The sequence below is a fragment of the Cucurbita pepo genome, unplaced genomic scaffold (assembly GCF_002806865.2).
Source record: "Cucurbita pepo subsp. pepo cultivar mu-cu-16 unplaced genomic scaffold, ASM280686v2 Cp4.1_scaffold000278, whole genome shotgun sequence".
NCBI classification, from domain to species: Eukaryota; Viridiplantae; Streptophyta; class Magnoliopsida; order Cucurbitales; family Cucurbitaceae; genus Cucurbita; species Cucurbita pepo.
The window spans coordinates 13,376-26,168 of record NW_019646526.1 but is presented as its reverse complement, the minus strand read 5'-3'; the positions used below and the strand labels follow the sequence as shown (position 1 = coordinate 26,168).

Genomic DNA, 12,793 nt, shown 5'->3' with positions numbered 1-12,793 from the left:
TGCAAACATACCAAACAAAATAAAGGTATTTTGGTGAATAGGTTTCATAAATTTTCCACTCACTCAATCAATTTAGTAAGGAAAGGAAGTGAATCGAGAGAGTAGTCCACTGTCTTAGATGCAGGATGGTGAACGAAGATATCGAGATGAACACAAATTCAATCCAGACTTATAATCTCTTAAAATTCAAGAGAGAAGATGTTTTGTTTTCCAAATTGTTATCAAATGAAATTAGAGACCTGAAGAAGTGTTTTAATTATAATGTACCCAAGTTGAGTTGAGATGGGTTGGATAAATTAAAAAAAAAATTTGGGTCAACATGAGAGTTGGTGATCCAATCAACTCCAATAAACTTGAACCTTATTTTCAGGTGGGTTGACCTAACTTTAAAATGTCAACTCACAAATGAACTTGAATTTCAAAAAATTCAACAACCCAACTAAAAAAATCTAACCCAACCCAACCTAATATAACTCTTTAAGATTTAAGTAATTAAGATCGAACACTTTTAGTATTAGTCTTCATATTAAACATTTGGCAAATTAGTAATAGAATTCGAGTCGTATCCTAATTTCAATAGAATTTACTCTTAAAAACAAAATTATTAAGGTATGATTTAAAGATGTTTTAATTTTTTTCCACTCTATTTATTTTTTTAGAATGATTTTTATTATATAAATATTCTAATTCTCAGCTAATTTTAGGAACAAAAGCAAACTAAATTTTAAAAATTTTAAAAACTTTGCTTAAATTTTAAAAACATTTGTAAAACGTTGGGACAACAAAACAAATAAGTTGAAATAACGTTTATAAATTTAATTACAAAAACTTTAATTAGAGTTTTGAGGTCTTCTCCGTCCTAGAGAGAGAGAGAGAGAGAGAGAGAAGAAACATATAAAATGTGGTAGCTTTGAGATAGCCTGCATTTTCTCTCCCAATAGCCGGCCAACTAAAGTAGAGAAAGAGAGCAATGACATGCACACGGTGGCGCAGGCGGCCATTTTTGACTTAAATCTTCACCCTCCCTCAACCCCTATTAGATTATTACTTCACTCATCTTCACACAACTTGCAATTTCGATTTCTTTATTTATTTCTTTCTTCTACATTAAAATATTTCCTAAACCCCACCTTCCAACTCTCTTTCCATTTGTGTTTTCTTTAATCTAATATATTTTAACAGTATTCAATGTATATAACTAACATAGCTTTCTTTTATATTAATCAATGCATCAAATTATACCATATATTTCTCACTCTAACAAAATTATAAAATGGGTAACAAAGCTTTAAAAAAAAATGAAAATTACTATTTATACACCTTATTGGTGTACCTTTCTTTTTTTTTTTAGTATTAGGTGGTTACAAATCTTAATAATAGGCTAGTATAATAGAAGTTGACAAAGTTTTTTTCATGGCGTATATTGACATGATTTCAGCTATAATTGGAGTCACAGGGACTCAAAGAATATAATACCACCCATTTGAAAGAAAATTGAAAAAGGCATAAGGTTGACATAATTAAGAAAACGTTGAAGAAATAGGTGAAAATGAACCACTTAAAACATATTGTGATAGAAAGAAACTTCTTACCGAGGAGGCTCTAAAGCCGTCTAAGACAACTTAAGTTAAAGGACTCGAATTTCAATAAATTTTTTTATTCATCTTGATTGTGAAACCAAAACCCTTCTTGGAACGTATCTTTGAAGCAGAGATGGGAAGAAAATCCTCATCATCAGGATCCGATAAATCAACCGTTTCCAAGCTCAAAGAATAGAATAAAAGAATGTAATTCAAAAGAAGATAAGATACTTAAGAATCTATGGAACACCCGTGAATAACCTCCAAGCTAGACTTAATTTAAACTCAAGAGAGAAGGTCTAAGACTTAAGTTTTTGACAGTTTAGGGATCTCTTGAGTTCGAATGAGATGAATTGAACCATTTCTGAAATACCCATGTGACTAATTCCAATTTCTAATAAATTATTTGATAAAAGACTTAGGATTGAAAATAATTAATACATCGAGAGAAAATAAAGATGATTTTAAGATAATAAAAAGAATTTTATTATAATTATTTATTATTGATTGGACCCATCAACTCTATTGAGCTAGTTCAACTAATAAAACATTGGATCAATATTGAAAAGATCAGAAGATCTTACAAATAAAATCAAAACAACTTTTAAGACATTAACCTATTAAATCGAAAGCAATTGCTTTTCTACAATTAAAAAAAAACATAGATTTATGTCCTGTCACGCAATAAGATTAATCAGAAAAAAAAAAGTATTATTAAATTAAATTAAATGCAATTAATATAGTAGTTAGAGAAATTTGGACTTTTTTAATTCATCAAATTCATTGATTAGCGTTGAGCAAGGCCATGGCTTCCGCGTAATGTCTTATTTAAGTTTTCCTAGATGTGTTGAATTTATTATACTTTAGGTCTTCACAATTTATTTTTATTTTGTCCAAAACGATACTAATTAACTTAATCCTTCCTAAATTGTTCATAATTGGTTAAAACTTTATCTTTATCCTTATAATTACATTTTTCATACTTTGATGAATAATTTGTTTATGATTCAATCATAAAATAAGTATCTCTTAGATTAAAAATTTTATTTTATCCTATAAAATTTATGTTGTTCTCCTTATTTGGTTAAGTCTCCAACGTATTTGACTTATGAAATCAAAGCAACCCATAAATTGCTTAATTAATATTTGATTTATTTTGGTTGTTATAGGAGAATTGTCGTATTATGTCCAAACCTTCTACATTTAGTTTAATTAAATATCATTTATAGAAAATAAGTACGATTAATTTAGCGGAATGGTAAAGCTAAAAAAAATTGAGTAAAATTGAATTCAAAAGTCAAACTTCAACTTAACTTAAACAAATTAAAGAGACGTTTACCGTAAAAAATTGTTTGGTCTAGAAAATTATGATGTCTATGTCTCGCTGTTTAGTCGAGAATAATGATTTCTACGTTTGAGATCCAAAATTGTTCAACCTAGAGTTGTGAACTTTACATTTTGCTGACTTTTTTATTCTTTATTTTAGAGCTTTGTTGTACTTTATTCAAATTTTAATTAAAATAAATTGATTCTTATCAATTCTAAAATTAAGATTTTAAATTATATTTTTAATGAATAATTAACAATTTTGTTAAAGATAAAGATAAACAAAATAAATTCGCTTAATTTTTTAATTTCCTTTTAAGAAAAACTTGTTCTCGTTAGTTTTTAAAATTTTAATTCAAGGTTTATTTTATAATCTTAATAAAAGTTATACCTTTTTATTTTCTAACTAAAGAATAAAATGAATTATCTAAAATCTGATTATTTTTAAAATAAAATATATTCTTTAATTTTTCAAAATCACCAAGTTAAAAATAAAATATCAAATATTTATGCTGTTTTAATATAATTGAGTTCTTAAATTATAATAATGGTTAATGTAAAATACACGTTTATCATATTAAAACCATAATTTTTTTTTTTAATTTTATTAGTTAAATATTGATAAATAAATAATAATAATAACTTAAAAATAAGATATCCCAACCTAACTCGCATCCACCCTACTTTTTTTTTTTTTATTCTTCTTTTTTTTAAAAAAAAAAATATTACAGTTGATAATCTTTCTATATAATTGTATATTTTAAAGCTTTAAATTTATTGATCCATATAATTTAAAAAAATTTATTTTTAAAAAAAAAATACAACAAAATTTAAATGTTATTTTAAACCAGCTTTAGGAATACATTTTGGTTATCAAATATTTGACCTAAAGTGAGAATGATGTTATATTTAATAAGATATAAAAATAACTCAAATTTGAATTTAAAATGTAGTGTATAAAATCAAAAAATTATACCTTTTCCTTTAATCGATATGATGATGACGTTAATTAATAAACAAATTATATGGCTTAGATTATGGGGTGAGCATCACAATCACAATATCAAATAACTCGCAATCCCAAATAAATAAATAAATAAATAAATATTGCTTAACGTTTAAAAAGGTAGCTGAATTATAATACAATTCCTAGTAAATTAATGAGCCAATAATAAAATGAAATGAAATAAAATAATAGGAAATATCTTTAGAAGAGGCCGGCGAAAGCGATTGGAAAAGGAACGAAGAATATGCTGTTCACAATAATGGTGGAGAGAAGACGAGGGTAAGGTCTCTTTCATATTCGAATAGCTAAACTTTTAAGCTTTTCTTATATTATTTTACTTTATTTATATATAAATATTACTTCTTTAATTTTTATATTTATTTCGTTTCTATACTTTGGTCTAATTTCAATTTGATCTCGAACGTTTTGAAACTTTCAGTTTAGTCATTATGGTTTCAACTTTAATCAATTGTTTAAGATGATTTTAAAATTTTCAAACTTAGTCTAGACTTATTTTATAAGCTAATCCATTATTCATTTAAGATTTTAGTAAGTCATAAAACAAAAGTTTGGGACAGAGTTTATGATGTTATACTAATGTTCAACGCTTTTTAAACTAGGTTTACGTGTGGGAATACTCTATATCTTCCTTGAACATCGTATGCTTAGATTAACTTTCAAGTTGTACCTCCATTTTGGAGCAAAGTTTTATGATTCTACACTTGTTCAAACTTTTTCAAACTGACTATAGGTACGAGCATGCCTAAGGACGAAGATCATCTTTGGGCTTTGTAAATTTGGATTAGTTCTAAAGTTGTACCTCTACTTTGGAGTAGAGTTTAAGATGGCACACCTGTGTCTAGACTTTTTAAATTGGATTTAGGTCTGATTACTGAAGTCTTTCTCATGAATGCTAGCTTAGTCTTTACAAGGTTGGTCATAGTGTGATTTCTCCTTCGACGTAACATCCATAAGTAGGTTTGATTGATTTAAGAGAGGAGTAGTAATTCAGTGCTTTTCTATTGCATGCATGGATGTTTGAGTTAGTTATAGTTTTAAGATACGTGTGGTATGTAAACAAGATCTTTTTTATGTGTATTTTGAAGGCACACTTCACCCCTACTCATAGAGTAAATTAGGATTTTCGAGATGTACACAAGAAATGTTTTGAAGCCCAATAATGAGTTGTCGTCCATTTAGTGACTCTACATTGATCATTAGGACATGATTGACTTGGAGGAATGAGCTTTAGTTGACCTTCGCCCCATAATGTTACATGTTGTTTCTATAAATCATGACGTAAATACTATATATCTATAAACATTTATTCATGAAGTAAAACAAAGATAAGAAGTAGAAATTTAAATAAAATAATAATATGTTAATATGAGTAATTGGATCTACTCGTGGATTCAGATCTCTTTTTATTTTTTATTTAATATTAAATCAATAAATCTACTTGAGAATCTAATGTAATTTATAATAATATTTATGATATATATAATAAAAAAAATAGAAAATGGAATTTAAATTATAAATAATGGGAATAGAAATGGGGTGTAAAGTGAGTAGAGAGGTGTAGATAGATAGGTATGAATCTTTTCGAAATAGAGATATAGACAGACACCAAGAGTTGTGAAGACCTACAGGATTCATAAAATGGAATCTTTTTTAGTAGATAGGATGAGTATTCTAAGCCTAAGCTTCTGAATTTCAGGTATTATTCTCCAATATTAAATGGAGCTTTCCTCTTGGATAAGGAACCAAATTGATGTCTCAACCATTCTTTTTTATTAAATTCAATTTAATTTACAAGAGAAGAGAAGAGGATAAAAACAAAGATGAAAATGGGAGATTTTTATGAGTTTATAAAAGGATATACATAAGAGTTTATATTTTTTTTTTAAAATAAATAAATAAAGTGTAAATTATTATTATTTTTTATTATTTATAATTTGGTTGAATTATAAATTTTAGGGCATCATCTTCTTTAATATGTGTTCTTTTTTTTTTTTTTATACTAAAAGTAAAACTATTACGTAGCAGTAAAGAAAAGGACTCCATCCTTAGATAAGATCCTTCCATTTAGCAGCACTTTAGGCGGTGAGCGTATAGTGGATACCTAGGCACCCATAGTATTTATGTAACAATCTAAGTTTATCACTAGTTGAGATTATATGCTCCATTTTACTCTCCAACTGATCCAGATACGGTAAGGCGAGGCAAATTATGATTCTTTATGAAAAAATATTATTTTAACTAACTAGGACTGAAAGGGTTAATTTTGAACTCGTAGAAATAATTTTAAAAAAAATTATAGGGATTTTTTTTTTCTAAAAGTTGCATCTTGGGGGAAAATAAAATACTAAATTGGGAAGAGTAAAAGTTGAAAAATTCACCTTGAAAACTGAGAGGTTAGGATTATAGCGAGGAGGAATCCAGGATTGTTCCGACAGAAATAGAGGGGAAAATAAATAATAATAATAGATAAAAGGAAAAAAAAAAACGGGGGCCCACAGGAAAGAATAGGGACACGTGTGAGAATCGTAGAGACAGACTGGAATCCAGTCCAGGTTGTACTGGCATAACTTTACAAATAAAATAATAAATAAATAAAATAAAAAAGCCTTTTGGGGGTATGGTAACGGTGTGGGAGCGTCGCCGTAGTGCGCTGTGTCAGCTGAGATGAGTTGGGCCTTTGCGTCAGGAAACCTGTGGGCCCCCGGCCCATTCACGTATTTTGACCTCCCAATAATAATAAAAATAATAATCACATTTGGAATATTCATCTATAATTATTTACTATTTTATCTAATTAATCATCTCTTTTTCTTTTAGTGTGTTTAAATTAACTTAATTTTTAGTAATTTTAAGTTAATGTGAGGAAGAAATAAATGATGATAGAATAAATTAATTTAGGAGTTAGATGTAAATAATGGAGCATTGAGAAAAATATTAGTAATTAAAATGTTTTATGTTAAATTTATAATTAAGAATAGTTTTATATTACAAAAAAAAAAAAAATAATAATTGGGTGAAGATTGCAAGGCTAAACGGTGTTAACGGCGTTAGATTGGAGGGCTGGTTATGCAGTAAGATATTTGACCGGAATTAGAAGTGACGTTTAGGGGGCCGTTTGAGGTCAATTGGGTGGTTCTTGTTATGTAGGGCAAAGCAGGCGGTGAAGAAGCTGATTCAATCATTCAGAAGAAACCGGTTCACGCCATTTTCCATTCCCAAACCCTCTCATTCTCTTTCCACCTTCACCCAATTTTCTACCCACCTCTCCTCCACGGACCACAACCACTTTATCCGCCGCCGCTGTCGGAAGACAAGATGAAGAGGGAGCATCATCATCTTCATCCTGGCCCGGAGCCGCCTTCCATGGCTGCCGCTCCTAATGGAGACACTTATTTGAATACTGGAAAGGCTAAGCTCTGGGAGGAGGACGCTCAGCTCGATGGAGGAATGGATGAGCTTCTCGCTGTTTTGGGTTACAAGGTTAAGTCGTCGGACATGGCGGAAGTTGCGCAGAAGCTCGAACAGCTTGAAGAAGCTATGTGTCAAGTTCAGGATACTGGCCTTTCGCATCTAGCTTTCGATACGGTTCACTATAATCCCTCTGATCTGTCGACTTGGCTTGAAAGTATGATAACGGAGCTTCATCCGCCGCCTAGTTTTCCGCAGCCGCCTCCCTCGCAGATGAACGATTCGTCGTTTTTAGCCCCGGCGGAATCCTCCACCATCACTTCTATTGATTACGACCCCCAACGACAAACCAGCAGCCTGATTTTTGAGGAGTCTTCCAGTTCTGATTACGACCTTAAAGCTATTACGAGCAGCGCGATTTATTCACCAAGAGAGAACAAGCGTTTGAAACCCTCGTCCGAGTCGGACCCGGATTTATTCTCTACCTCGGCGATTGGGGCATCCGATTCTGCAACTCGCCCCATAGTCCTCGTCGACTCGCAGGAGAATGGAATTCAACTGGTTCATGCTTTGATGGCCTGCGCCGAAGCCGTGCAGCAGAACAATCTGAATCTGGCGGAGGCTCTGGTGAAGCGAATCGGGTACTTGGCGGTTTCTCAAGCCGGAGCGATGCGGAAGGTCGCCACGTTCTTTGCCGAAGCATTGGCACGCCGAATCTATAGGGTCTGCCCTGAAAATCCCCTCGATCATTCAATGTCCGATATGCTTCAATTGCATTTCTACGAGAGCTGTCCGTATTTGAAATTCGCACATTTCACCGCGAATCAAGCGATTCTTGAGGCCTTCGAAGGGAAGAAGCGCGTTCACGTAATCGATTTCTCGATGAACCAAGGGATGCAGTGGCCGGCTCTGCTTCAAGCCCTAGCTCTACGGCCGAGTGGTCCCCCAGCCTTCCGTCTCACCGGGATCGGACCTCCGGCGCCGGATAACTCCGATTACCTTCAAGAAGTCGGTTGGAAACTCGCTAAATTAGCCGAAACCATCAATGTCGAGTTCGAATACAGAGGATTCGTGGCGAATAGCTTGGCGGATCTGGACGCGTCGATGCTGGAGCTCCGACCGAGCGAGGTGGAGTCCGTGGTGGTAAACTCAGTTTTCGAGTTGCATAAGCTACTGGCTCGGCCGGGCGCCATCGAAAAGGTTATGTCGGTAGTGAAGCAGATGAAGCCGGAGATCATGACGGTGGTGGAGCAGGAAGCCAACCACAACGGTCCGGTTTTCATGGATCGGTTCACTGAGTCACTCCATTATTACTCGACGCTTTTTGACTCGTTGGAGAGCTCGCCCAACAACCAGGACAAGATGATGTCGGAAATGTACCTCGGAAAGCAAATTTGCAACGTGGTGGCTTGTGAAGGCAGCGACCGAGTGGAGCGGCACGAGACTCTGACTCAGTGGCGAACTCGGTTTTGCTCCTCTGGGTTCGAACCCATCCACCTGGGCTCCAATGCATTCAAGCAAGCAAGCATGCTCCTCGCCCTATTCGGCAGCGGAGAAGGATACCGAGTGGAAGAGAACAACGGATCTCTAACGCTGGGGTGGCACACCCGCCCCCTCATCGCCACCTCCGCCTGGAAACTCGGGAACAACTCGGTGGTGGTAACTCACTGAACAGAGTCAACTCGCTAAAAAAACGAGTGGACTCAAATTCCCAAATTGGGTTTTTCACCCAATGAAGCAGTGGGTGGCAATAACAACGAGCAATCTTATCTCAGCACTGTCTGTCACCTTGACAGCGTGACCCACCACTCCCAAATGTGCCTTTCACCCTCACCTTTCACTTNCCTCTCCCTTGCGATATGTCGGACCCCTCCAATTAGTGATTTCTAGTCTCGTGGATATTTATTGTATAGTTTATAATTATTATACAAAATTATTTCTTTTGCAATCATTTTTAACTTAGTTCTTGCCCCAGTTACGAACTGTGATAAAATTCACAAACAAATTGTTATGTGGTTATTATTATAAATGATAAAATTAACAAATAATTAAATTTAAATTTAAGATACTCGAAAGTTGGAATAATGGGACTTTACCCTCACACTACCCTAATAGACATTTGATTTATGATTGGATTATAAATAAAATGTTCATTAGAATCTATAATACTTAAATTTACATGCGTAAAATAGATTTTTTACCCAACTATGAACAACTGTGATCGATCGATTTGTTTGTAATAATTATATCGATAGAAACAACTTATTCTATATTCCATATGAATACTAGATCTAGTAGAGTAATCTATAGCGAATATAAATCTAATTTTGAATGAAAATTAATTAATTAAAAGTAGAGAATTCTTTCTAAATCTCTCTTTCTCTTATCTCTGGTAATTTCTTTTCAAAAAGCTCTCATAAATTTTGGTTTTATATTCAAGTAGCGAGGAAGACTTTGTGTGGAGGCAGTTCAACAATTGGAAGAGCTGGAACAAATAGATTAAAGATCTCTGTCATAACTTATTTCATATTTCTTCCATGTAAATTTAGATAACTTTTAGTTTTGTTTAATTTTATATCAAATTAAAGTCAATTCCAATGCGTCCGCTCCATTAGTGAATCGTTCATCCCAATAATGAACTTCCTTAGGGTATCTCCTATGTCAACTAGAATGAGTTCTCATCACTTAGACCCATATGGGTTTTTCTCCAATTCATCCGTTCTTAAAGCTCTAACTTACTTTCTCATAGGATCTATCTCTGTGGTTTTAAAGTACTTTGATCAGCTACTTACTAGTATCTTTCATCATCATTGTCATCAACCTACAAATCATAGGTGCTCAAGTCCTCACCTCATCATAATTCCAAGTGATAAGTTTTTATCATACCATTATGGATGTTATCTCATCATCCCTACTAGGGGTGTCTCTATAGTAGGCATCATAACATCAGTATCATTAAAAAAAGAGCGATCCTCATACCTACCAACACTTATCTACCTATGTAGTCACTTGCCCTCATCCGAACAAGATCACAGTTAGAGCTTCTCCCCTCAACTCACCCCTTGTATTCAACTTAAACCCACTCGACCCTCGCCCAAAAGAGGAGAATCTGATGAAAATCAAGTATTGACAGATATTGCACCTCTCCTTCGCTGACATTGATCACATACAAGTAGTGACAGTTTCTTCTTTTATTTTATATAGTTAGATATTATAAACTGTTCTAGAAATATTTGTAGATTATACACACTCGAAAAAACAATACAAATATAAATATGTTTTAGAACCTTATATCAAACATTGTTTCAATATTTTCATATAAAAAGTCTTTTTTTTTTTTTTTTAATGCATATTATTAATTTGATGATGTTTATATATCAATGATTTTGAAACGAATAAATATATGGATATGAATGAATGGGAGGCAAATGCTTTGTAAGAAGTCAAACATAAATTGAGTTTGAAGTTAACTCAACTTTGAATATTTTGTATAAAGGGTCAGAATTATTTTTGCAAATTTTAAAAAACTATATTTATTTATTTTAATAAACTTTTTTATATTATTTTCTTAAAGTTATTATTTTGATGAATTAAATAGCAACAATTAATATAAAATTTTATTGATTATTAATAATGTAAAACAAAATTTTTATTTAAATTTAATTCAATTATTATTTTTTTAATTGAAATATTGTCAAACATAATCTCCCCTACATCTTAAAAATTGATTTAATATCTTTTCAATATAATAACTTCGGTCAACAAATCAAACGTAATATAAGTTGATAATATAAAACAATTCATTTGAATATACCAAATTAAACTGATCTTTAACGATAATTTAATTTTTTAAAAAAAGTTAATTAATTTAATATTGATTTATTAGACGTAAAATTAAAATTTTAAAAATTTATTAAAGAAGAATAAAAAAATAAAAAAATATCTTAAACATTTTGAACCAAATCTATCATACCAGGTTGACCACTTTCAAGTTGGAATGTTTTACACGGAAAATCTATTCTTAAATATGTTCCATTTTTTCTGGTTTGTTTAAATCATTAGTATTAATTTCCATGAAATAAAACTATATATTTCATTATCAATCATTCATTACTTTAATATTTTGTAATTAAAATAAATTTGATTAATTTACCTGACTTGACTTTTGAGTTACAAGGCCCAAGCCCAGGCCCAAATATAAATCCATTTCTCCATACATTTCAAAGGGTTAGTTTCTTAAATTATTTTTAATGATATTTTTCTGAAGAGTTTAAAGAATAAGTTATTCTCCAGATAGATGATTTTTGTAAAGAATTTTTTAATTAAATTGTTAATTTTAAATAATATTTCATATCTAGTTATCAACATAAAGTTTCATAATATTTCGAACCCCAACAATATCTTATAAGTCAGTATGAAATAAATGATTCAAACATAACCATATCTTCGATACATATAAAAAATAAGAACGAAGATAAACACGAACTAGGATGGAGAATAGGCAACGAAAAATCCTTTTTCCTCCCACTCCGTCGTCCATTCCCCGCTTAATTTGGGATTCCTATAATACCCACCGGGGAAAAATATATATAAACGTCCCTAATTGGGAGTACGTCGAGTTTGCTGAAGAGAATTTTGGCAAGAAACGAGTAAATGGCAGAAGACATAGAGTAGTTAATATATATGTGATTACAGGATGAAGTTGTCACTTTGCAGAAGCAGAATAAAGATAATTCAGGCATATATATTCATTCTACAGAACCAGAATTCTAAGTCCAGTTTCAGGTCAACAAGGCAAATACCCTTATTTCCTTCTGCTAACATCTACAAGCCATGAAACTGGGAAACTTATTACATAGTGTACCTAGTAGTGCATCAATTTAGGAACTTAGAAGTGGCTCATACCCTCTTTCGGCAGACCCTTAGATCCCGGAACATCGATCCATTCGAGCTGAATCTCCACCTCACCACACTCTACATTCTTCAACCTAAGGTGCATGTTCTGTATAATTTTCCCTTTGTTCCAAACACATTGGCTCTCATCAGCTAAGTCGTTTGTTCTGCTTGGATATACCCTCTTAACCACACACCCCTCTGGGAGGCTTTCCAGTCCCATCTTCAGACATTCGATGTATGGTTCGATGTCAATTACGGCATCTCCCATTTTGTCATGGTCTGTTACTGTGTCTTTGTCATACACTGACTGCAAAAATGAAAAAGAAAGAAAAGAGCATAAAGCAGTAAGTTACACATTCTCCTCATCTGGTGGTTGGCTTGAAGCTCTCATTCATAATTATCAAAGATAAATATCACTTACTAAACCGATTGGAGTCCTAAGATCTGCAATAGAAAGAGTCAGTTCATCATTCCATTCAGGATTGCAATTATTTTTCACCACACGGGTCTTCAAACTCTGCACCAGTTTGAGTTATGTAAGAAGAATACTAAAAAA

General features: G+C 32.3%; 2 protein-coding genes across 2 annotated transcripts; one reads left to right on the top strand and one right to left on the bottom strand.

Moving 5' to 3' along the window:
* Positions 1 to 6,993: 6,993 nt before the first annotated feature.
* On the top strand, positions 6,994 to 9,178 carry LOC111784792 (DELLA protein GAIP-B). Its single transcript, XM_023665383.1, has one exon. It carries the CDS (start codon positions 7,249 to 7,251, stop codon positions 9,010 to 9,012), a length of 1,764 nt encoding a protein of 587 aa, XP_023521151.1. The 5' UTR covers positions 6,994 to 7,248; the 3' UTR covers positions 9,013 to 9,178.
* Positions 9,179 to 11,993: 2,815 nt separating this feature from the next.
* LOC111784790 (protein C2-DOMAIN ABA-RELATED 7-like) lies at positions 11,994 to 12,769 on the bottom strand (the record flags this gene model as incomplete). Its single annotated transcript, XM_023665382.1, has 2 exons — positions 11,994 to 12,544; positions 12,659 to 12,769. Coding segments are annotated over 2 exons (426 nt in total), but the record flags the coding sequence as incomplete, so codon positions are not given.
* Between the last annotated feature and the right edge of the window lie 24 nt (positions 12,770 to 12,793).

Excerpts from the sequence above, each read along its gene's own strand:
- LOC111784792 (XM_023665383.1), top strand. The coding sequence starts at position 7,249 with ATGAAGAGGGAGCATCATCATCTTCATCCTGGCCCGGAGCCGCCTTCC.